The 26,715-nt window shown below is 40.5% G+C and overlaps 2 protein-coding genes across 3 annotated transcripts; both read right to left on the reverse strand.

Annotated features, from left to right (window-relative positions):
* Positions 1-521: 521 nt before the first annotated feature.
* Positions 522-25,641, reverse strand: eva1a (eva-1 homolog A (C. elegans)). 2 transcript variants are annotated; one of them, XR_004612818.1, is made up of 5 exons: positions 25,448-25,628; positions 19,148-19,317; positions 18,126-18,488; positions 16,746-17,132; positions 522-533 (listed from the first exon to the last, which is right to left on the reverse strand). XR_004612818.1 is itself a non-coding variant. In XM_034577111.1 (4 exons), exons 2-4 carry the CDS (start codon positions 19,239-19,241, stop codon positions 17,020-17,022), a joined length of 570 nt encoding a protein of 189 aa, XP_034433002.1. In that variant the 5' UTR covers positions 19,242-19,317; positions 25,448-25,641; the 3' UTR covers positions 15,980-17,019. The 2 variants fall into 2 exon arrangements, 1 of the variants encoding a protein (XP_034433002.1); XM_034577111.1 differs by lacking the exon at positions 522-533 and having other exon boundaries at positions 15,980-17,132; positions 25,448-25,641.
* On the reverse strand, positions 633-11,567 carry xkr5b (XK related 5b). The gene is made up of 13 exons (XM_034577035.1): positions 11,285-11,567; positions 9,684-9,773; positions 9,507-9,612; positions 9,109-9,275; positions 7,842-7,975; positions 7,616-7,694; positions 7,346-7,515; positions 6,386-6,497; positions 6,080-6,247; positions 5,800-5,990; positions 5,389-5,472; positions 4,627-4,810; positions 633-4,263 (listed from the first exon to the last, which is right to left on the reverse strand). Exons 1-13 carry the CDS (start codon positions 11,391-11,393, stop codon positions 3,599-3,601), a joined length of 2,259 nt encoding a protein of 752 aa, XP_034432926.1. The 5' UTR covers positions 11,394-11,567; the 3' UTR covers positions 633-3,598.
* Positions 25,642-26,715: the final 1,074 nt, after the last annotated feature.

Genomic DNA, 26,715 nt, shown 5'->3' on the forward strand with positions numbered 1-26,715 from the left:
TCTCCTGAGGGGCATTCTAGTTACATAATGTATTTATTACTTATTTCACGAATGTCAAAGTCTTTATCATGAGTGTGTTTATTGACCTGCTGCATATTCAAGTGCTCTTGCAAGGATAAACAGAGTTGTATTGAATTAAAACACAACTCACACGATAGGACCTTAAGATGAATTGTGCATACACACCTGAGCTAGAGGTCCTCTCATGAAGACAAGCACTGAGGCTACATATCAGATGATTTGCACAATCCTATAAGAATAACTAATCTATAATAATAATTACTACTTTAACAATTAAAATACTGCACAGCAAACATGAGTCATGTAGTATGACAGAGTAGGAATACTGTACACAGCAGAGAGAACGTTTGGAGGAATAGTGGGTAACGACTTGGGCACCTCTGGCAGATTAATACATCACTATGATAATGTAAACAACACAGTAGGTTCATCGTAACAGGGTTATTGTGACACTGTGATCATCATCTTTTTATACAAACTAAATTGTTTGTATTTATATATTAGCCATTGGACTTAGACTCACTGTCTCACATCTCTAACTGTGTCTAAAGCTCATGATAATACTGAAACTTCTCTGATGGTAAATTAATGAAGGCTGATCAACACACCACTCTGATCATGATTGACTTTATTTTTTCGTCACATCGATAGCTACAGATGAGGTGCGGCATGTTGATAAGTGGAGGCCGTCAAGCGATGAGGTGACGTTAGGAAGCTCCAGCCTGTCAGTGTCTCTACACCACAAGTTCACACATGAAACTTTAGCACACGACCTGGAAACACTGCACTGTGGCTCATCTCAGGACATTACATGTGATCGATTATAAAAGCAGAATTTTGTTTAAAATACAAAATGATTCAAATTAGAAAACACAAGTAAATATCAACACACACAGCAGGGACACAAAGCAAAGCCTATACTGTGCTAATACAAAGCAATACACATACATGAAACAAGCTTCCTGCAAGGCAAAGTGCTGATTCATGATGATCAAGCCAAGACTTCACTAAAATATCTTTTTATCAGTGCACTAATATACACTTCATTAGCTTCCTTATTGCTTCTGCATACACATACATTCAAGCATGTGTGTTAATTACTGTGACGTGTGTGTGCATGTGTAGTTACAGTTGGTGCGTTTTTCTCTATGGGAATAGATACATCTGTGCTGTCCGTACGAATGAGTATCATGCAGGGACTCCTTTTCTCTCTCAGCAGGTCAAAGTACATGGATATGACAGGGTCTGATAAGGCTGTTCTGCCAAAAGCACATATTTCTCTATTCTTTGTTCCATAACCCAGAATTTACAGTATATTCTCAACAATTGAATTGCTTATTAGCGACATTACTTTATATATGCAATTTTGTTTAAAAAATTAAAATTAAAAAGCTTGGTTTAGGAAAGAAACAACAAAACAAAAGACAAATATACATGGAAGACTGATATCTGTAAACACTACATTCTTGAACATGACTTATTGAAATAAATAAACATGACATATTACTGGCTCTCACCAAACTGGAAACCCATAGCAGCACATGATCTTTACCTTAATGCAACATTTTACATTCTGCTCCTTACATGATCAGAGCTTTTCCCGTAATGTAGAAGAAAACCATTCATTTAGAGTTACAGCTATTCATTCAGCACAACATTAATATCGTACTTCATTCAATAAATGATCATTAGCATCCAGCTTTAGTGTTTACTGAATGTGATTTTTTGACGGATGTTAATGATAATTCAAATGTATCACATATTATATATCATCATCATTCATACATGTCACTAATTAAAACAAAACAAAATGTGATTGTTGGGGTTGGTCATCGAAAATACTTCCTTTCTGTTAGAGACAACAGCACAATCATTAATTATGTCCTGCTGCAGAAATGATCCATTCATTATTATATTCAATTTCTTTGCCTTTAAAAATACCTTGTTCATAATTATATTGGGTCAAACCTAAAAAAAAAAAGAAATTATGTCGAGAAAAGCATGTCTGTGAATGGTGAAGTTAGTCTAAATTATTTTTTTGTATATTTATAGATTTATTTTATGTTTTGATGTATAATATACATATATTCTTATATAACTATGTAATTGTATAACTATAACAGTATATATTTAAAAATAAATTAATATGTAATCACCAAGATAAAATCAAATCAGCAATAAGACACGAGAAAAAGAAAAAGAAATATAATAAAACAACTATCAGATGAAATAATAATATATATTGCTTAATTAAATTCCTCTGTAATAATCAAGTGTAATTTGAAGAATATCATGCTAGAGCCATCTAGTGGCTAACGTGACAAACCTCAGCTTTAACTTTTCTGCTGTAAAGTGCTGACCGACTGGCATGAAAGTGTAGCATAAGATTCATAAAATGGTTTTCTATTTTACAGAGAGTAAATTCAGGCCTCTCTCTCTGTGTGCATGAAAGTAACTTGTGTTAACATCAACCATGTTGTGTAAATAAAGTGAGTAACAGTCTGATGGATGAATGAGGGGGGGATGCTCAACGTCATCTCAAGGTTTAGGAAAATGTGTCATTGTTTCTCTATGTCACAACTGATCACTGGTTTCATTGTAACACACTACATTTAGACCATTTGATCCAAAGCCACATATAACTGATGAACAGCACTAAAACCTCAGATCATAGGAGACATTGAGGTGGTAAGAGTGAAATCTGTTCTACAGACAAAACGAGGAGATCACATAAAGACAAGTCTCACCAGTTAAAAAAAGAGACAGGTTTGGCGAGTTACATTATACAAGAGACTTTGCACAGCAGCCTGGCAGCATGTTGTTCTTATTGTAAACTGGTTTAATTTCCTGGATCATTTAGAAAAATCTTAGTCATTAAGATAATTTCATGAACTTTGCCTCGATTCTCATGATTGTTTATGCCATCTCAACACGCCCCATCATTTTAATGATTCATTTGCTTATGGACGTTATTAATTCTGCACTTCCTGAACACGCCACCTCACTGCTGTGGGTTTTCTCTGTTTGGTTTCTCATTATTCATTGTAAATGAATGAAAGCGATGCTCCACATTTATTAGCACCTGTGAAATGATTCTATTGAGGACTGACCCAGATTTCATCTTCAGTTCACTGTTACCAGCTCTGATGGTAAACAAACAACACATGTTTTTTGCCCCCAGCCTGCAAAGAGCATCATATTTGAGGAGGTTCGTACTATTCAAGCCTTCCTCATGCAGCTGCACCCACCAGGAGCAGCTGGTGCAGCAACATGAGCTGGAACAATCAAAGTCAGAGGTACACGACCAACATCCCTACAGAGGTCTTCAGGTATTTTGCCACTGTGTCACCTGTGCATCTACATTTTCTGCTATTTAAACATCTTTATCTGCATGTAAGGGTATAAAAAAGATCATACTTTATATTCTTTAATAAGTGATTAAAATGAATAAACGCAACCACTGAGCCTTTCCCCAGTAATTAAAGCAGAAAGTTAGGTTTATCTTCAACTGCTAAACTGAAAAAAGATTTCCATTCCCCACCTAGGATTTCCCATCCCCTCCGCCCCCCAACCCTCCTTAAACCGCCCTCTCTCTACTGTCCACATACTGGACCATCTGTTTACGAGCGTGGGAGATGACTGGAGTGAGTGGGACGACTGGAGTACCGGGCGTAGTAGCACCAGGAGTGGATGCACCGGGGGTTGAGGCAGCGGGTGTGGAAGCTGTGGGAGTCGAAACTGCGGGTGTGGAAGCACCAGGCGTAGAAGCAGCAGGGGAGGAAGCACGGGGGGTGGTGCCCGGTGTTGTACCTGGAGTGGCAGGAATCACGACAACAGAGGCTGGACTTAGAATTTCAGCCCCAGTTCGAGGCTCCAATCGTGGGGTGGATGTGATGAAACGAGCCTCCCTGATCCGGTAGGGACTTCGGTAGGTGGAAATGGGCGACAGCTCAGAGCCCCAGCCGAGATAGCTCCCGCTGGAGGGAGACTGTGCTTCTGCACTGAAATACAGTGTGGTGCTAGACTCTCCAGGGATCGCCAGCTTTTTCTCTGGGGAAGCAATCAGCAGAGGGGAACGTCGCTCAGGTGACCAGCCTGGAGTCTTGATGTCCAGAGAGCATACGGAGGACGAGGCTGGGGTCAGGCTAACAGCATTGCTGTCGATGTGGCGGAGGCTCTCTGGTTGCAGAGGGGATGAGAGTGACGGTGAACCATAGGCTGCACTCTGAAAATCCTCATCACCTTTGAAAAAAAAAAACACAGAGAATTTAAAGTGTCTTGAAAATAATACACACACTTCTTATAGAGGAAGCCACAAGGAACCTCTACAGTAAATATAAAGCATCAGTAATAATATACCTATTCCTCACCATTAATCCCACTGCATGAGATTAACAACACACACACAGATAACATTACACATATTTATCCTTTGCATGAAGCACTGATGTCTGGTGATTGAACAGTTTTAACACCAAGACTGTGCAGGTGCATTATTGAGTTTTTGTTAAAGGAGATGTGTTTAATATATTTCTGTCATCACAGAGTGAATGTTTGCTTTTGAGTTTGTGCATTGCAATGTTAGCAGTTAATCAGGAATCGAACCATTTCGTTCGGATGGTGGAGCACTGGAGTCTTCCTCTGCTGTCTCTTCATTAATGACCTCATGGATCGGGACAATCTCTGGAAACCTTCTCATATCCTGGATTGTTGTGGGAGGAGCTCTCCTCACCGGTCTGGCCACCACACTGGTGGAAGGAGGCTTTGCTGCCTGGACTACCTCTGTCACCTGGAGACAAGACAATCAGCTCAGTGTCAGATTGTAGACAGACGAAATTAAGTTTTCTCACAGCAAATCTAGCGGCATCAATTTTGCACATGAACAAGAATATTCAAGGAAGCATGTATAATTTTTCAGTGGTTAAAAAAAGCATTTTCTTTATAATTAGTCTAATGGAATTAGTTTTTGAAAACGTATCAACCAAATTGAAAATGTGTGCACTTTATATGATGCTTTCAGTTTATTCATCTACATTTTCAGATTCTACACATAGTCAGGCGCTGCCATTTAGAAGTCTCCTTCAAATGCAGTGAACAAATGCTTATTTCCTTTGTAAACAACAAGGGATCCCACAGGTGGATCCTTCTGTGGCCAACCTATCCCAGGATTCATTGCGTGACAAAGTTAAGAGGATAGCTATGTGGCTGCAGTAGGTGCTTAAAGTAGATAACGCTGAAATTGTAAGTGTGGGACAAGCTGTTGATGCAAATAGGAAATCCGCTATAGGCCAGACCATATACCCTATCATTATAACATTTAATATATAATAACAACATAACATATAATAACTTCAATAAATATCTTACCTGTGGAGCCTGGGCCACCTGTGGAGGAGCTGGCTGAGGAGCCGGATATGAGATCTGAGGAAACTGTGGTTGAACAGGTGGAACCTGACAGATCACAGCGCAAATAAGAATAAGAAACCACTTTACACATTCGTAAAATACTGTCATATTTAGATATGTGATCTCTCTGCTGAATTTAATCACTTAAAATCAAATCAAGTCAAACTTTATTGTCATTTTACCAGACCTACAACAGTATTGCAGGCAGAATGAATATATTGTTAATATATTAGATTAGATAAACTGTCCATCTTAAAAGATTTAGGAGCATGTGAATTTAAAATGTTATGTAACTGTAAAATGTTAAAAAAGTCAAACATAAAATATAAAGTGGCTTCACAGGACAGTTTCAACAACAGGAAAGCAACTCACCCGAGGGACATAAGGTTCGTCTGGGGAGTGAAATTCTTCAGACAGACCCATCAGTCCAGCCAGTCCCCCCTCGCCATAGTCCGACCAGATCTTTGTTACATCCCCTGTCTTCAGGGCCAAGCGAATCAGCAGCCAGTGGTGATGTTTCCAGCCCTCCCATTGGATAGGAAGGTCCATGAGAGTCCCACCTCCTAATAATGTGAATAACCAGAGTCATATAATTAGATAGACAGATATGGATGGACGGAGGATGGATGGATGGATGGAGCTTTAAACAGACCAGACAGTGTTGCATGGCGATGGAAAGTGGGTGTGACTTTCTCTTCCAATGAGAGCGTAGACCCGCGCTCTGTGCAGGCTCCACTAATCCCTCTGTGGCGAATACTCTGGAAAATCTCAAAGGACTTTGGGTGGAGGAAACGATAGTACAGAACCAACGCTATCACTCCTGGAGAGAGAGGAAGAAGTAAACAGAAGTGAGGAGGACTTGAAGAGTGAATGAAGGAAATGTTCCTGCAGCCACTTGAATATACAGGTGTGTTAGGATTTGCACACGTATACTGAATGAAGATTTTTTTCTTCTAACCAATGAGGAAGCTGCAGAAAACTGCAGCTGGGATGCCAACAGTGTCCCAGGACACCATGGTAAACATCCAGGATGAGGCCAGAAGAAGAAATGCGTTCTCTAAGAACATGACCTGAGGAAAAAAAAAACAGAAACAGACAAATTGTTACCACTTCTAAAACCTGTCACCCATATTTGTTACTGGTGTCAAATGGTTTTTATTCAGTCAGTTTTTTATATATATCAAACTGATGGACACCTTGATCCAAAGTGCACTACACAATTCCCACGTTATTGACCTATATGAGCCTTTTACAGACATATCGGTATCAGCGTTTATGTTTGCTGACATGAAAACATTTTACAGAAAAAAACTAAACAGAAAAGATGTAAAATGTTTATTTTCTTAATTCAAATTCTATATAATTTGTTGTATGGATTTTGTCTTTATTTATAATGACTTATAAAGTCTCAATAAAGTTGCTTTATAAGGGTTTGATAACAACAACTTTAAAATTTAAAATATTTATATCTATTTCAAATATATGTATCGACGGATGTATCCTATTGGAAATTATTTACTCCCTAAAATCGGTAACGGTAAAAATCTATATCGGTCAGGCTCTAATGTATTTTCTGTATTTCTATTTCTATTGGTTTCTACTCAAAACATGGCCTAAAGAAGAAGAAAAGAAGAGAAGAGTCAATTTTCCCCAAATTAAATTATTCTTACTCATGTTAAGTATGTACCTGTTCCTGCAGTGAAAATATCTGAATCAGGTTCATTTAAGGGAAAAAGATTTGTGTTCCATTGAATACGAATATCAACCAAAATTTTGAGTAAGAATCTGTCGTTTCTCTATTGTTATTTTTTTTAATATGTGTCTTTGTTCCATGACAGAAGAAATAACGGATACAGGAAGTTGCACAATTGTCTGATCCACATTCACACAAAACTTGACCTGACAAAGCCAAACGTACCAGGTAGAAACCAGCCATGCGGTATCTGGATTGACCGTACTTCACGTTGAGGAAGAGGAAGATGTGAATGGCTCCCAGCAAGAGGTTGAAGATTCTCCATCGACTTGTTGATCGTATGATGTCAGTCTGCTGAGACACCATCCAGAAAGTTGCCCCCAGCCAGTGCACACCTGACACATACACACACACAACAGCCAACAACAGTAAATACTTGTTGTAGACAAACCAAACTGCTCATGTCATAGAAAAATGACAATTTCAGCAACTTGCCAATGACTCCCAGGATCCACTGTTTGAAGATACGTGTGAAGAGCATGAGAACAGCGAATCGAGATCCCAACATACCGACCTGCAGACAGAGAAAACCTCCCTGTCACATCCTTACCTCTCACAAATAAAAAAACAGGCCAATAAATATGGATTATTATACTGATACTGTTACATTGAGGCTGCATGTTGTACATATTGGTTGTTTAAAGTGTATAAATGTGCTCACCCTCCACAGTAGTCGACAGAGAATGGCAGCAGGCGTCATTTGTAAGTGACCCGGTCTGATAAGAGAACAGGCTCTGGCGTAGAGGACCAAGGCCCAGGCGAGAGACAGCAAACACACCACGAAACACACCGAGGCTGGAGGGGAGAGACGGAGAGCCAAGAGGAGGAGAGAGGAAAAGAAGTGTCAACACATGGATACACCACTGTCCATTAGATACAAGACTGCTGCAGATGCACGCTGGAAACTCTAGTAAGTATTAAAGCTGCAATAATTGGCGTTTTGGACACATGTAGAAGAACATCTGCCATATGGTGAGCATGTTACCAAAAACGTACCTATTTACACATCAAGCAGACACAGAGCAACATTATCCTCGATCTGGAGTCCAGCTAACAAATCCATATAATCAATCTCTTTTGACTCTTTTTTGGTCTCCACCAATTCCTGTGGGGAAAATGTGTCTCTATGTTTATAAGCCAATCAGCTTTGTTTGCAGTTTGGTGCTTTATACTTCAAATGTCTACATTTGTTTTCAAATTGAAACATAAAAACTATATTTCTTTTGTTAAATTTGCATGTGGTTTTCATACGAGCCATCACTGGTCTCTACCACACCCCACACATATTTTTTTAATTTCATTTATGTATTTTGTATTTGTGATCTGTTAAATAAACTAAACTAAACTAAACTGGACAATTAGTGCACAGTGTTTTTTTTCCATTCACAACTCTCACTCTCCCCACCTCTTCCAATGAGCTGACTGTTGGGTGTGTCCAGTGATCCAATCAGACTTTAGCACAATGCCAATCAACATTTCAATCATCCAATCTGCCAAACTTTAAATCTGTCGCTGTCAGCTGTCATTTCAATGATTCACTGCGACCCTCATCCCCAGTCACCTCCAGTTTCCATATCTAGATCCCTGATCAAGCCAAGCTGAGTCACTCATCTCATCAGATCTTCATCGTTCTCTATATTCCATCAACCACCACCAGAGTCTCGACCCCTGGGAGGTTTCCTATACTATGCAGCCACACCCTCTGTCAACCTTCACATCACAAGGGGTCTAAGTGCCAAATGGACTGTCCTTTACATCACATCACTTTAATCTCTTAGTGTACATGGCAATACATTTTGTTTGTTTTCAACTGAAGTCTCTCCTGATTGAAATACTGTATATACTTTTCACCCCCCCCCCCCCCACACACATATTTATAGGTTCTGTTTCAGACCGTATCACCCACATACATTCTTTATTCACTTTACCTGGAGATTTGAGACCTATATCAGTACAGATGAGCACATAGGTCTGCAGCAGCGTCTGGGGGAGGGTGACCACCAAGGCCTCTAAGAGTCGTAAGGCAGATACGTCTGCCTGCTGCATGATCTCACCATACAAATCCTCATCAGGCAGATGCATACACTCCAACAGCCTGTGGAGGCCAAAAATGGATGAGGGGGAGGCAGGGAGGATAATGAAGAAAGAGACAGAGAGAGAGATACATTATCGTAACGATAATCAAGACCATCATACACCATTTCTCAGCCTTGTTAATGTCCCACTCCAACCAGCGGTCCAGTATAACCATCACTGATGGTTTATGAATTATTGATCAATGATCATATTGACAGATCTCCATCACACAAATGCAAAGACCACCCACCGTTTAAAGATACCCAGGTGCAGTACATGTGTCCAGGTGAGAGACTTCCTGCGGATGCGTCCATCTGACAGGTACCACAGGTAACTGAGCCACTGAGGAACCCAACCTGGGAACCATAGAATGGTATTAATATCAATCTGAATCTTTCTATTGATCGATCGGGTAATATTTACTCACCTGGCAGTAAGAACAGAGCAGTGAACCCGGCAAGATGGGCGTAGCAGTAGTTGTGACCCACCCACAGATAGTACACAAAGCAGTAGATTACTGGAGAAAGACGGAAACACACACACACACCAACAGGCCATGAACACATAGAAAGACATTCATTAGGAGTCTGATCGTGGTTGATTCATGACATGTATAACTGGATGTAACTTGAGCTGTTGTTGTCTGATTATGATGATACTGAATAATTGTAATACAGTGTAAATCATAAAGACACATATAGAACAAAATACCCAGTGCTGAATCGTAATTAAATAAATTTACTCAAGAAACAAACTTATGTACAATTTTGAGATTGAGTTTTTCAACTTGATACTATATTTTACTTCTATTCCATTATATTCTAGAGGTAAATATATAATAATATATAATGTATGATGCAAATAATTTACTTTTTTTATTTTCCCTACTTACATTCATTGTATGACAATCAATATTATTTATTTTGCTGTCTAATATTTTACATAAACATTGTACCATTGCTTTTTAAATAGTACATATACAAATGAAACTAATCAACAGTTGACTATAGAAAACTGATAAACTAAGCTCTGTTTTGTGAAATAATAATAATACATTTGTATTACTAAGCTCACATAATCACTTTGATTACAAAACAAATCATTGTCCCACCATCAGATGCACAACATTATTGTGGAAATTTGCAAAAGATGACAGATGCTGATGCGCTGTTATACCCAGAATAGCAGTGTTTGCATTATAAGTAACCTGCAGCATTTGATCAGACGATATTTAAATGTGTGTGTATTGTGGGTCCACTTCCTCAGATGACCTCTGTTCTGTACATCATCCCATCTAAGGTTTACTGTCAACAAGGCAGCTGATGCCTCCTCTCCTCTCTCAGACTCTCCCCCATCACACAGCCTGGGGCTCTGCAGTCCTCCCTCCCTCCATCCCTCCATACAGGAAATCTGAACCCCCTTCAGCTGCTAAAACAGGCGGACTGTCTGGACAGACTAGGCCCCATCCTGGGGGATACGCCCATATCCCCATCCACTCATGCACCTCCAAAAGAAAAGGGCGCTGGAATATGACAACACTGCTCTGCTTTGTCTCTGGAAATATCACCGAGAAGATCCAATGATGCAGCTGTTTAAAAGATGCAAAACTCTTGCATGAGTCTGCAGTTTTGCTGCATAAGGATTTCATAAGATGCAGGCTACAAAAATAGGAGAGAGACGCAGTGGTGCAGACTCAGCTCTGACTCAATAATTCATAACAACATTTATAACACAATGGAAGCAACTTTATAAGATGGATTGTTGCAGATATTAGAACACACGTGACACCAGGAGGCTGCTGTGTCATCTGGACTGTGTCTGCATCCTCCATCACACACTGGACTAAAACACACTGTCACACGCACGCGCACACCAATAAAGTCAAATAACACACTGCAGGTACGTACACGGGGACACATCATGACGTATCAGTGATCAAACACACTGTGAGTGACACTGCGTCGGTATGAATGTGAGTGTGTGTGTATGTGTGTGTGTGTGTGTGTGTGTGTCCCAGGTAGGACTCACGCGCAGTCCGCTCTGCTACGATGAGAAATGCGGTAAAGACGAACACGCAAACTTGGCAGCAGGGAATGCACGCGCCTCCGTTGCTCGGCGCCGCCGTGTAGTCTCTCATGGCGGCTCCTCTTCACACCGTAACTTCCAGTGGCTCAGGTCTGATCCCCGGTCTCTGCAGGAGGCTGTGGTGGTGGTGCTGGTCCCGGGGCTCGGGAGGGGTCGGTCCGGTTGCAGCTGCAGTCTCAGTCCCGCTCTCTCTGCTCCACATCTCCGTCCCACCGTCACCGCCCGTCCCGTTAAAGTGATAGTAGGCTGCTGATGGTGGAGAGAGGTGAAACACAGTCTATGGTAAAACACCATGAAGGGACCAAACTTACTGTTTTAGCAAAATGTTAAAGTTCAATGATGAAAAAACACTTCTTTTGTGAGGATAAAGTTATACAACATTGATAACAGATAGGATGCACATGATGATTAATTTGCAGGTTTAATTGATGACTGAGTCAGAAGAGCCATATATCCTTCATAAATATATATATATATAATTGTAAATATTACATATGTATATGTACACACACACACACACTCCTTATTAGGACTTTGCATGGACTTCCATTTATTGCAGACAGCCTAACTTTATACCTAACCTTAAAGGGATAGTTCATCCAAAAATTAAAATTCACTCATTATCTACTCACCACTATGCCTACGGAGGGGTGGGTGAAGTGTTGAGTCCACAAAACACTTTTGGAGTTTCAGGGGTAAACAGCGGTGCAGCCAAATCCAATACAATTGAAGTAAATGGTGACCAATTCTTCAAACGTAAAAAATCAACAGAAAAATACCATAAAGTTCCTCCATACTGCTCCTGTGGCGTCATCCAAGTGTCCGTTAGCCCTGACATTCAGACTCGAAACGGCATCATTTACACCATGTTTTAAGCCTAAATGTCCTCCCCATGAAACGCTGCACCAGAGGTGTTTTTTTTTACGACAAGGTCAGTGCTTTCACTGGGAAAGGACCTAAAGAGGTCACATAACGAGAACACACGCCCACACATGTATATATAATAGACCCTTTTACAGTTGACGTCATCATAAACATGTGCGCACATCTTGACAACAGAAGTAGCACTGTGCCCCATCCGTACATGGACGATTCCAACGAGTTAGCAAGTTTCAAACATCAATTACAAGCTGTTACCCACATCAAAATGTCTGGTTGTTGTGTGTTTGGCTGTCAGAATCGATATTCTACCAGTGGACTCAAGTTCTACAGGATTACGACAGGATCGCGACCGTTTCAGAGCAACCGACGGCGTTTATGGTTGTAAGCCATTAAACGTGTTGACTCCAACTGGACTGAGGACTGTCGTGTTCTTTTATCCTTAGGTATGAGAAGGACACGATCAAAAAGGCTCAAGTTTGCAGTGCCCATTTTATATCAGGTAACGTCCATCAGAGATTAACGTTACACATGAAATATTAACAAAGCTAGTGTGTAAAAAGTATGGCCAGATCGTGGTTAAAAGATGGGTGGAGCTTCTTTTTCTTCCAGGTAGCTGAGCATCTGCAGTAGAGGTGCTCCTCACTCACTCTCCTCCCTATATCCCCACATTTTGACCATACCAGTTGTAACTAAGGTGTAATGGAAAATGTAGTGACGGAAAAAGTAAAATACTAGCTCAAAAACATACTCAAGTAAGAGTAGGGAGTACAGTTTAAAAAAAGGAGCATGAGTAGTACTCAGTCCTATTACTGTTTTACTCATTTAAGTTACTTTTAATCAGTTACTACCCACACCTGAGTTTACATAAACAATTGTCTTTAAGATGTAGATTAATAAACTGAGGTTAGTTAACTTAAGTCTGATAACCAGTATTAGATGGTGTTTTTTGACTAGATTCAAGATTCAAGATTCAAGAGTTTATTGTCACAAAAATAATGCACAACAATTACATTTAGGCAAGGAAATGCTTGGGTCACAGGCTCTCTTCTAATGATGTGTGTGTGTGTGTGTGTGTGTGTGTGTGTGTGTGTGTGTGTGTGTGTGTGTGTGTGTGTGTGTGTGTGTGTGTGTGTGTGTGTGTGTGTGTGTGTGTGTGTGTGTGTGTGTGTGTGTGTGTTTTATTTTCAGGTGAGGCATCTGGATTTTTCCCTTTGTGTTTGTATACACCAAACAAAGCCAGAACCCCCAGGCTAAGATGGATAGGTACGAATAATTAGTGGCAACCCTTGTCATTTAATTTTTTTTCCTTCTCTTTCATTGCCATGATATTCAACATGCTTTGGCAATAACAGCAGCTAGAATACAAATGTAATTGTTTATTTCTTTTGTTTTATTCAAGGTATTATTGAAAAAGGAGGAGAGATGACACGGTAAACACACCATCAAATCAACCTGCTACTTCAAGTTCCAGAACAAGAATGCAGCCTGGATCATTGTCCTGGTATGCAGATAATTTCTCTCACAATTAACTAATTTATTGTGAACTTGTGTCTGCTTTGGGTGCTGCATGCTAATTGTTCACTTTTTTATTTTAAAGCTGAAGAGGACATCCCTGTCCCAAGGAGAGAGTATGATGATCTGAACCTGAGACACCATCAACTTCACGATGAATATGTTAACCTGCAGCAGTAAAGCTGAAAATGAAAAGCTGAAAGACGAGCTGCACAAGTCTTCCTTTTCCTGCACCACTGGTAAGTGCATTGGCCAACTATTTTTTCTCACAGGACTTACCTCGGTGATCTTTGAATGTCTGTTTACAAAAATAACACACAGTGTACAGAAAATCTGCCAGAAACTCCCTCTAGAGGACCACCTTCTGGTTGTGCTGATGAACTTATACTTGTCATATAGATTTAAGGTTTCAAAAAGCACAATATCAAATGTTTGTTGGAGCTGGATCTGTGATGGCCACGTTCCTCAAGACACTCATTAAATGGCAAAGTAATGAGGCACTACTCAAGAATATGCCCCAAATCTCAAGAGTCAAACAGATCACCCATCCCTCCATCGGCATAGTGGTGAGTAGATAATAAGTGAGTTTTCATTTTTCGTGAACTATCCCTTTAACCGTGTTTTTATGTCCATTAGGTATGTTCTGCTGATATTGTCAGTTGTGGTCGCATGGGGAAATTTAGTACTTGTGATCCGTCCAGCCCTGTAGGTATACCAGTCCTTTGACTTTGAGTGTTGCCATGTTACAAATTCCAGTTTCTCACATTCATGAGGTTTTAAGTTTAGTTTTCAGTCTGTGAAATGTCTCCTCACTTTTCAGCTGCATTTCCTCTGGTCAGAGTTCTCTTAGTGTTGGGTTAAATAAAGCAGTGAAGGCTCAGGTAAGTCTGGTTGTTGCTCTGTGTCAGTGTCAGATGATACAGTTTCTGTGTCACTATTTGCCAGACTTGTCAGAGTTGACAGATGACAACATTCAGTTCCTGAATGTTGTTATCTGTCAACTCTGATGACAACAAAAAGAGACAGTTATTGTGCTGCATAATGTTCACATTTTAGGAATCAGATGCACAATAAATAACAGACAACCTAATTTCCAGAATAAGTAATCTGAAGGCAGATGAACAAACATGGTAAAACTAAGAAAACATATGATATTGACTGTCTATAGGCCTTTATAATTTTCATCTCTGCATTGCCAAGAAACTCCTTATTTCTCAGGCTACATTATGGTGGTTAAAAAAGTCTAAGGAGAACTCTTGACAAGGAATTAAATGCACAATGGCAAAAGGAAACTTATCAAGGCTGTGGTCTCGAAAGGGGGTTGGCCTGAGGTCCTGGTACAGTTGCCGTGAATTGCTAATCATAAAACACAAAGGCATATAAGAAAACACAATCGCAAAAAAGAGAACACAACAACAAATCGCAAAACACGTAGACAGTCCATCCAAACAGCAACAAGTCGTGTTGATAGATACCTACCTTGTCTTTTGTAGTTTTTTTGTTGTCTGTTTTGATTTGTCGTTGTGTTTTGCACTTCAGGGCCACCGTAGATGGGCATTAAGAGAAGTGTGACTCCATCAGTAACTGACAGTTCACACTTTGCATCTTGCTTTGTCCCAACAAATACAAATGCTCGTGCATGGAATAAATATTTACCAATACCTGGGGTCAAAATGGAAAACCTTTGGCACAATTCCTCAAGCTGACTGTGAGACGTTTGATAAATATGTCTCTATTTTGCTATAGGGACCAAACAAACATTGCCCAGCCCAACGTCTGATTTGGTTTGTAATCTGTGTCTTTGATTCATGAGCAGGTGTGAGTCAGAAGTTTGATGGCTGTTGCTCAGACTCCTCTTTTGTGGTTCCTGTGTCTGTAGCTCAGAGGTGATTGGGTCGTCACTTCTTATTATATCATACATGTTATCATATGGAGAATTTGCTGTAAATGTCTAAATAGAAAATATACACAGTTCACTGAAGGCCCCGTGCTGGTTCTCACCACGTCCCCGCCCACCACAGACCTTCCTTGGCTTAAGGGAGCCTGAACCTCTAAATACATCACTGACCTGGAGCCCAGATACATTTCTGTTAGATTCAGAAGTTCATCGTAAATGTTGTCGACCAGACACATTATTCTCTGGACATACTGACAGTGTTGTGCTCCCACAGTCCCATGTACATGTACAACTGCAACACATACCCAAAACACAGTTGAAAAAATATGAGCCACAGTTAGATTTTGATAAGAGGCTTTACTCAATAATATGTACTGAAAACAGTGTTCATAAAATCCTTGAATAAAACATGTATTCATATTTTTCAGCTCTTTACGACAGGAGACAAATAAAATAAGGCAGCATGATCTTTTCTGACATGATGACCTGCTGTCCTAATGCGCAACAACACCTACAGCTGATAAGCTACAGATACAACCTACACACAAGCTGTAGGCTGGCTCCTTGGTCCTGTATCCCCATGTCTTTCTTTCAATCAACCCCCTGTTAATGTGCATTCATCAGGTTAGTTAGGGATGAAAATTTGCAGCAGTAAAAGCACCAGCATGTGTTATAATCCTTCCTGGCACGGAGCTGAAGTTTACCTTCCCTTCTATTTAACCTTACAAAGAGGTTCCAGTAGCAGCTCATGATTATAACATTTTTAAAAACACAGGGTGAGCTGAGAAAAGTGCAACAACACAGTATCATGAATATTTGAATCCGTACTCTCATTAAAAGCTGCAGAGCTGCAGCCTCCATGATGACTCTTATTCCTCCTCTGTACAAACTCCATGTTTCTTAAAAAGCCTCGGATTAAATATTTGAATAGTTATCTAATCCCTTGTGCAGTTTTCAATGATGGTAACATCATGGCAGTAGTTTCACTTCACATGGTTTTGGTATTTCTCCCGGTTCTTTTCATTCGTTGTATTATAACAGTCCTGAGAATCCATGGTCTCTACAGTACGTCCCATTGTGTCTTTTCTTGTTGGATTTTCAGGGCACAGAGACGTTTCTTCCAGCCACCTCTGAGTCATCCTGTGTTGTAGGACTGAACCATCACAACTTGTCTGTTGTTCCTGTTGTTTTTACCGTAGACGACTGCTCCAGGCAGTGCTGTCTGCACCAGTTTGATCTATGAGGGTTTCTTTGGGCAGACACTGCCCCCCAAAACCAATGGTTATAATGTTCCTTTCATCCAGTTGTTTTTTTACTGTGTTTGTTTATCTTTTATTCTATCTTTTATCCACCTGTGCATCTTCATGTCCTCCGGACTGAACATGTGTCAGTAATATCTGTTGAGGCTCTGAGTGACTGTGCTGATGTCAGGTTGTCCGTTCATCCAGATCTCTCGAAGAATCCTTTCCCGCTCTTCTAGCCGCTGGGCTCGGTCCAACTCTGTGGACGTGCACACACACACACACACACAGAAAGAGGGCGGGGTGTTAAAATACACCCACACACTGTCTATTCTCATAAATGTTAAATGTAAATATGAGAAGACTTTCTTTTGTAGAGAATGAATATATCTGACCTTTGTTTTCATCGAAAAAAACAGAGCAACTAGGATTTTCAAATGGGTTTGTTATCTGGAACAGTCAGTGGAGGATCTAGGATTTATAAATCAGGGGCCATATCAGCTCCACAGCTTTGAGCAAAGAGAAACGTCATTGAATATATTTTGATTTCATTTTATATGTTTTTTCTCCTGTCTGGTTTGTACATTTGTTTGTTTGTTTGTGTGTGAGCAAGAAGCAAAAACTACTAACCACGAAACTTGGGATGGGACATCTTTGCATGGATCCGTACAAAGGGGTGGGTCAAGGAATTTTTTCACTATCTAACATTGTGGAATAGGGTATTTTTTGCATGGATCTTGATGGAAAAAAATCAAGCATGTTAAGGGGACTAAAATCTACGAGTGTGTTGAATTCAGTGCAGCTTGAGTGAGCTTAAGAGACTGTTGGGCCAAGGCTGAAGTCTGTGCTCTATAACATTCTAGTTCTGGCTGGGATCACACAAAAACTGTTTCAATTTGTTCAACCTGTGTAATCAATATAATTAATATTTCATGATAAGATTTTATTCCTGAATCATAGTAAGATAAGATAATCCTTTATTAGTCCCATAGTGGGGACATTTCCAATTTGCAACGTTACAGCAGAGTGAGCAGAGTAAAAAAGGAATGTATACAGTGTAGACAGAATATGTACAGTGTGAACATATGTTTGTTTCCATTGAAATGGATTGCACATAAGCCATTGAATTTCACACACAGAACTGGGAGCACAGCTGATTGTACAGTCTTACTGCTGCAGGAAGGAAGGACCTGTGATACTGTACCTTCCCTTGGTGCAGCCTGGGTATATGTCATTGTGTTTGTGTGTGTACCCTCAGCCGATGTGAACATGGTGGCATGCAGCAGAGCTCTCTCAAAGCGTCTGCGTCGTCGTGCCGACGGGTCAGACGGGTCGTCCCACTCCTCTGACTCACTGTCCCCCACAGGCCCGGCCCCTCCAGACGCAACAACAGCAGTGCTGTCTGGATTACTGTTGCCGGGCTGATGGCGGGGACAGCTGTGATGGTGGTGGTGACGGTGATGGTGCCTGCTCCTGTGGCGATGGTGAGGGTTGTTACTGTTTCCATAGTTGCAGTCTGCTCGACAGTGTATCTGGAAGACGATGGCACAGAGTGTGATGAGGAGGCCGGCACACACACCACCCAGAAACACCAGGGCTGCCCGTTCAGGTTGGTCTGAGAGAGAGAGAGAGAGAGAGAGAGAGAGAGAGAGAGAGAGAGAGAGAGAGAGAGAGAGAGAGAGAGAGGGAGAGAGAGAGAGAGAGAGAGAGGGGAAGGGTGAATTAAACAAATTCTTTGCTCTGCCTCCCAGTCACAGGCTGAGTTACATTCACAGTTTTGTACCAAACACATTTGATGATCCTCTATCAACAAAGACTGTCAATTAACTGTCAATTTAGCAAATGATGCATGACTTTGGGAGCCCCCTGGTGGCTCTGGGGCCCTAAGCTCTGAATCTTCCCTCATCCCCTCACACCTGATCTCCACATCTCATCTCACTCTGCTGATTTCTCTCAGATTGTCACTGTTTCATCCGTCTGCTACCTGTTCCCTGCTGACCTGCTGCTGACGTACCGTTGTTTGCCTGTTTCCATTCATTTACATCTTCCATCAAACAGCCTTTTTACATGTCCATATAGAAAATGTACATGTCTACATAGAACAACTGTAGACTGGACAGTACAGAGCTCAGCTGACTGACTTTTAACCAGAGCAAATAGATTGAAAAACATCACCCCGGTTTTAGCCTCTTTACACTGGCTTCCATTAGAATTGATTGTACATTGTATTGAACAATGTTTTTGTCATGACAGTTTTTCTGATTGTGGACCTACCTGCAATGAAAGTGTAAGCTGCCATTAGGTTGCTAAGCAATGCCATCTCCTGGGAGACCACCATATTCGGGCTTGTTGTTATTGGAGTGCTCATGATTTACTGTATTGTGTTCTCTGGCAGAGGTCAGTGGGGTTCCTTCCTCATGTCTCCCCTAGACTGTGGGTTTAAGCTGTGGAGGGAGGAGAACAGTAGTGAGGAGCGATAGAGGGATAGAAGGAGAGAAAAGGGTAGAGGACGGTGAAAGGTGAAAAGACACAAACATGATATATAATCCTGAAATCCAAAATTTACACAATAATAGAGTAAAACACTTGGATTAACCCTAACCCATTATAATTATTAGTACTCTGTCATTATAATTAGTATTCTTGTGTAAATTCATGTGTTTGTGTTAACAACATTGAAAAAGTCCTGATTTGTAGAATCCTGTAATAAAACATCAAACACGTATTCACACAGAGATAAAAAAAATCATTTTTAATGATACTAAGATGAAATCAAAGTCAGTTTGTGGAGATTTTTGAAGCTCACAGTTATTTATGTGTCGTTAAGATACAGATGCTTCAACTGAATGCCTTGTATGTTCATGTAGAAAATGTATCACCAATCATTTGTCTTTATCAGTGAATGAAACATGTCTCACACAGAGCTGAGATGAGATGATTATAGAGTACTCTGGAAACTTTGACGCTTTGCCCCTGAGTCTTTACATCACTCTTCACTTTGCCTTCTTTATGAACATGTCTGAGCAGTTATCGGCTGCACAGGTTAGAAGAATCACAGCCATGAGCCATTTGGAAATAAAAACAAGGGAACAAAATGAGATTGAAAAATTAGATTTGATTTACTTGACAAACAGAACTGAAAAAAAAACAGAGTGACAGGATTAAGATCTTTTGACTTTCTGGCATCTTAGTGGGTTCAACAACTAATAAGTGTATCTATTATGCCTCAATGGCTCCTCTCAATCACATTGTGTGTTTAAGTGAAACACACACCGTTTCATTTTAATCTAAATGCATTAGAGAACTCCGCTTCAAGTCTCCTCCCATGATACACACTTGGTAATCACTATAGTTCTTGCATAGCAGGATGTTAATGTAATATGCCACCCACTGTGCTCCAGGTACACAGGTGTGGGTGATACTGTATAACTATCATCCCTGTACAATGTCAGGGGGCCATAGAGGGCTGTATATTATAATTAGGCCTAAAGAAGAGTCCTTCATCCTGCATTGTGTAATCAGTTGTCTACTCTCTCCCACAAGCCCCATGTAATAAGTGACCCCCATTAGTTGTGTACGTTAGTCTGTTAAACACTGTGACCAGGGTCAGGTTCAGTTTCCTGCCCCGATCACTGTATCTTCTGACAGTGGCAGTGTTGGTTTCCTCGTACATTCTCGAAATATAATGATTGATCCTCAGGCAAAGTACTTTATAAATACTCAATTCTACAACATTAGTAAATGTGATGAAAGTGGTTTTAAACGTTTAACTGTTTTAAATGTTTGAAGGCTCCACTAGGTGGCAACAAATAGCTATCAGCCAACTTACTGTAAACAAACACACACGCAAGTGCATAAACATCTACACACACACACACAGACACACACACACACACTCTCTCTCTCTCTCACACACACACACACACGTGACATGATGTTGACTGGAGACTGACCAAAGTCTAATGAGATTCTTTGTGGACTCAAAATCACACTTAGAGCACTGATAGTGATTCGTTTTTTCTTGTTTTGGCTCTAACAAATAAAAAATCCAGTGACACGTACCACAGCATTTATTGCCTGAGCTCGTTTGCAGTGCCGAGACAAATATCTAAATAGTATTGTCTAGACACGTAGGTAGACCCACAACCAGACTCTTAGTTGTACTGGAACTCCCCCATACATATCCAGAATTATAGCCTTATTATAGATGTGTGTGTGTGTGTGTGTGTGTGTGTGTGTGTGTGTGTGTGTGTGTGTGTGTGTGTGTGTGTGTGTGTGTGTGTGTGTGTGTGTGTGTGTGTGTGTGTGTGTGTGTGTGTGTGTGTGTGTTTAGATACATAACTACTCAGTATGTTAGAGTCCAGACTCTCTGGGAGGAGAGAGTATAGAGAACCAGTCACTGTAACATGCAGACTAATTAAACTAACAGAGCTGAAATCCTGGAGAAGGTCCATGAATAGTCCTGTGAAAGGAGAGGAGGATTGTGACAGAGCAAGGAAAGAGACAAGACTCCGCTGGGTCAACTGCTTAACTTGTGTCTCACCTGATCTGCTTAACCAAACACCCCACAGTCTAATAAGAGTCACAAAGGAAGTGGTCTTATCAGGGTTTTATCCTAAAGATGCCTGAGGGTTTTTCAAATGCTGCTTTTAGTATTTAAAGTAAGGAAAAAATAAAATTGAGATAAAAGGAAAAAATATATTTAAAGCAAAAAAGAGATATCTGCTATGTATATGTGTATACAACAATTCTTTGATTTTCTCAATTGGTTGAATACCAGACAGTGTTACCTCTTTGGACATGTAAAAACAATAAACACTCTAAATAAATAAACACAACTGTCAAATGCCACCCCCTGATCGGGATCCACACAAAACTGTAATGGATTTTGTGGTTATCTGTCCAGCAATTTTTGTGGAAGGAAATTTCTTGAGGAGTTAATAAATGTCGTTGCTTGAACTGCTCTAAATGTATAGAAATATACAAACTTTAATAGACAGTGACTTACAGTACTTTGTGTGTTCATTATGACGCTGTATCTAACGCTTGGTGCATAATGCGGTTTGACTGACCGAGTTTAAAAACTGCTTCAGGAATAAAGCTGTCTTCATCAGCTAATAAAAGCTCCATCCTGGATAATGCTGATTAACAACCATCACTTACTGTAGGTACAGTGTTGTGTAACAGTGCAAGATGAGAGCTGGTGAGTGTTGGTAATTTCACTTCCTGGGCTCAGCAACACTGAAATCCTGCAAACATCTTCAGTTCCTATGCATTTTTAAAGACAGATGAAAATCTGCACCTTAAATAATTTCTATTCTCTTAAGTAGAGCTAAGTAATATCTTCACTTACAGCAGAGGTGATACTTCACTGAACTGACTGTGCTTAAAGCGTGACTCTCGAATTTCACAAAAAATGGTGAAGCCCCTCAGCGAGACATGACATAACTGCCAGTGTTCACCAACATTCCTTTGTGTTGTCGTCCAAAATGTAGGAATCTCTTCTTCCAAATAAAATGAGATGTGTTTATTCTGTCATGTACAGACACAGAGTGGAGAAGGGTTGAAAAGGTTTTGTAGAACTGATTCCATGAATGTGATTTAATTTCCCAGCTGACAACTTAAAATGCATCTCATGTGAGTGTGTTCTGGCTGAGTGTACATGAGCTTTTCCCCCATTACGCCTTTTAATAATGAGTGGAAACACTTCATGAAGACAGACCAGACTTCATGACAAAAAAGTGTATGTGTACCTTAAACTCTAAAACATCTAAAAAAGACTTCAGGCTTCCGTTTTTCTAAAACGGAAAAAAAAAACCTGCACATTGTACTCTCACAATGACGCAGTAGAGACATGGAACAAGTTCAAACTTCAACAGATAAAAAATGGATGATGCTCTCACAGAACTGGCCTAAATTTTGACGACACTTTCAGCAGTAAAAACTGAAGGTGCAGTGTTCTTGACCTGTCAGTAAAAACCATAGACTGTAAATAAAGATGGACGACACGTCTCCACTTCCTCCCTCTATATGAAGCCAATATATATCCCTGATATGAATGCTACTTTCCATTATTTTCGAATTAAAATTAAAACCAAACTTGTCAGAACACGAATACTTGAACATACAATAAGAACTTTACCTAAAATGACAGAAACTATATTTAATACGTGTACTTTGACTTTATTTTGGTCTATGTCCAATCCACTAATGTGGAGGAGGTGGGATTTATGACCACCAAGTGGCGATCAAGACACTTTACATCTTTACATACAGTCTATGGTAAAAACTGAAATCACACTGAAGAACAAGTCAGCACTTTGTCTGTCACATTTCAGAAAGCATGCAAGTCATAATGAAAAACGCATTTTCATCTCAGACTGACACGTTGCTCAGCATTAAAAACACACCTCAGGCCCGTAATTATGTTACACAACAGTGAAAAAGCAATGCATCAACACGACACGTGCACGAGGGAAGAACATGGCTACAGCTCACATGACATCGCAGTGCAAACATAACCCAAGCTCCAAGCACTTTCTAAATTCACTGGCTGTCAGGGTCATTTAGGGATGTCGTGTGTACACGCTGCAGGACGCGGCCGCCCTTCTCTCCCCTGCTCTCCTGCTCACTGCCTCTTTTTAGATTTTAGATCATACCGCTGAATTCAGCTTTTCATTCTATTTTTTTTTGTCTTTTAAAATTAAAGCTGCTCAGATCAATCATGTTTCATGATGCTCCTGCAACCAAATAGAGATCATGTGTCTCAACAGGTCAGTGCAGAGAAAAAAACCTGCGAGGATTTACTGTCAGGCAGCCGAACGTCACAGTTATGTAATGACATTAGTCTGAGACAGTTGGATCCAGCTCATTACAGCCAATCACCCGCTTCAACAGTCAAGACCACAGGAGCTGTTTACACTGATGACACATGACCGGATCTCACACAGTTTATTTCACTCTGTCTTTGAACTGATATTTTAGTGAATGGGGTTAGTGTAAGAGTGAGTGGATATATTTGTACCAGTTGGTGCACAGCAAGGTGAAGTGTTTCTTTAGCTGCCTTTATGCTAAGCTAAGCTAAGCTAAGCTAATGAGCTGTGGCTTATATTTATCGCATACATCTGTGTGATATCATCTAACTCTCACACACAGTAGCTTTAGGCAAGTGCCTGATAATGTCAACGTTTTTTTAATCAAGGTTATGTTTTCCATGGTGGGGGGATGAGGTATGGATCAGGGTATATCAGATATTATGTATAGATATAACATTGAGATATAACATTGAGAGGTAAAGGGTGATTTTTCAATTTTTTTACTGATTTCCCGGGGAATAATTCATGGGTCTTAACCAGAAAATCAGGCATATTTCGAGAACTGATATCTATGCATGTGTGCTATTTGGAGCAGATGTTGGGCTTTGGCGGAGGTATAAGTTCTACCGTTTTTTTATATGATTTAAACTACACAAAACAAGGATAGGATGAGGTTCGTCACTTCATGGACAATTCATCCATCCATCCATTATATAATTCCACTTATCATGGAGGGGTCTTGGGTCTTCCAATCCCAGTTGACAAACACTCTCACATTCATACTCTCACATGAACCTAACCTCAATCTGCGTGTCATTGGACCGTGCAAAGAAGCCATGATGCCTGGAGAAAAAACAATAAAACCCAGGGAGAACATGCAAACTCCACACAGAAAGACCCCGGCTAAAGCGGGAATTAAACCATTTAAACCCTGTTGCTGTGAGGTGACAGTGTTTACCTCTTTACTACCGTGCAGCATGGACAATTCAGGCAGAATTTAAAAGAAAGGAAATGGATGGCAGCTTAACCCGCAAGCATCTTTTTGGATCATAGTGTATCACCCTGTGTGGCACAATCACAACTCTAGACAGTAGACACAACACGTCAACAGGAAGTGTTGCATAGACACAGATCCTCCTCTCATTTCTCTCTGTGATCGTTCACTCAGGTCAAATTATCACGTGGAACGTCACAATAGCTCTTTGTTTTTGTGGTTAAGAAGAATACATGGTTCCTTTTGCCTGTTTCAGCTCAGCTCACAGTGCACATCAGCAAACACACGCACGCACACACAACATACACACACACACACACACACACACACACACACACACACACACACACACACACACACACACACGCTCCACATGTGCTCATCACACTTTAAACGCGTTTCTCCTTGTGTGTGCATGTGATGCTAATGCAATGGGACACTGGCCTTTCTTTCCTCTGCTGCGCTCTTACTAACTATCTTAACCTGAAGAGAGAGCAGAGAGAAAGGAGGAACAAAAATAAGGAAAGAAGAAAAGAGACACAAGGAATTAGAGAAAGAGAAAGTAAAGATAGATGAAGCTGGAAAGAGTGATACGTGGAGGAGCGACACCAACTAAGAAAAGACACGGTAAAGACTCCAGTCAATGTACTACACATCATGATCATCATCATCATCATCATCATCATCATCATCATCATCAATAGAGACAATCATCAGCAGCTATATGTAATCCTTATCACATGCAAACACAATGTTTATACTCACATTTCATTGATGCAAAGATCCAATCTGGAGTGTGTTTACACTCCTCATCTTCCTCTTCCTCACCACCCCTCAACTCTTCTCCCCCTCTCCTTCCCCCTCTTCCTCCTGTTTCTCCTCCTCCTCCTTTTCTGCTCTCTGCACTTCTCCACACTGTTCTCCTCTACACTCACGGCTCTCTACTCAATTCAACTCCCTCCTCTCCTTTCCTCTCCTCCCCTCTCCTCTCCTCTCCTCTCCTCTCCTCTCCTCTCTCCTCTCCTCTCCTCTCCTCTCACGCTAACACTATAATTATATGTATAAATCTTTCTCCCCCGGTTGTTGGATAAGTCAGTGTGGACAAGCCTTCGCCTCCTCTTCACTTTCTTACACAGATACAAACTAAAATCTTCAGTCATTGTCTTTCTTTCGCCTCAGTTGTCTTTCTCTCTTTGGGGCAGCAGCAGCAGCAGCAGCAGGAGGAGGAGGGATGATGCTCCCACTGTTTTTCAGCGTGGAGTTTGCAGTTATTCCATTTTAGATTGTTCCAGGCTATTTTCCAGAAAGAGAGACAGAGGCTGGGTCCTGGAGGGAGCAGAAATATGACATGAGCGACCCTGACAGGTCGACTAAACCTCACTCCTCTATCTCTGCCAAACATCAGCTTACCTTCCTTCTCTCATATTCTCTCTCTCTCTCTCTCTCTCTCTCTCTCTCTCTCTCTCTCTCTCTCTCTCTCTCTCTCTCTCTCTCTCCCTCACACACACACACACACTCACACGTACGTTCACAAACACACTTGTCTTCCTGGGTTCTCTCTTTCATGCAGAACCTTCACTGGAGGGAGGAGAGAGAAAAGAAGAAGAGAGGCAGGGACACATTGACAGGAAAGCAAACAGTGTCAAAACATGTCAAACCTTCAAACCTCACACGTGAAAATATATATTATTTAATAAAGAAAAAACACATGTGCCCACAAGTAAGTATAGCACATTAAATGAAATGATACATATACAGATGTTACCAGTATTTTACTTTTTACATGTGAAAACATCTAAACAATAAAAACATGTTGTATCTGGTTTGCTGTACGTTGTATGTTGTATGTGCTTTACTGTATGTGGTATGCTGTATGTTCTATGGTGTATGTTGTATAGTGTATGTGATATGTGGTATGTTGTATGCTGTATGTTGTATGTTGTATGCAGTATGTTGTATGCTATATGTGATTCTCTGTATGTTGTATTCTGTATGTTGTATGTGGAATGTTGTATGTGGAATGTTGTATGTTG

Source organism: Hippoglossus hippoglossus, chromosome 3, assembly GCF_009819705.1.
Source record: "Hippoglossus hippoglossus isolate fHipHip1 chromosome 3, fHipHip1.pri, whole genome shotgun sequence".
Lineage (NCBI taxonomy): Eukaryota > Metazoa > Chordata > Actinopteri > Pleuronectiformes > Pleuronectidae > Hippoglossus > Hippoglossus hippoglossus.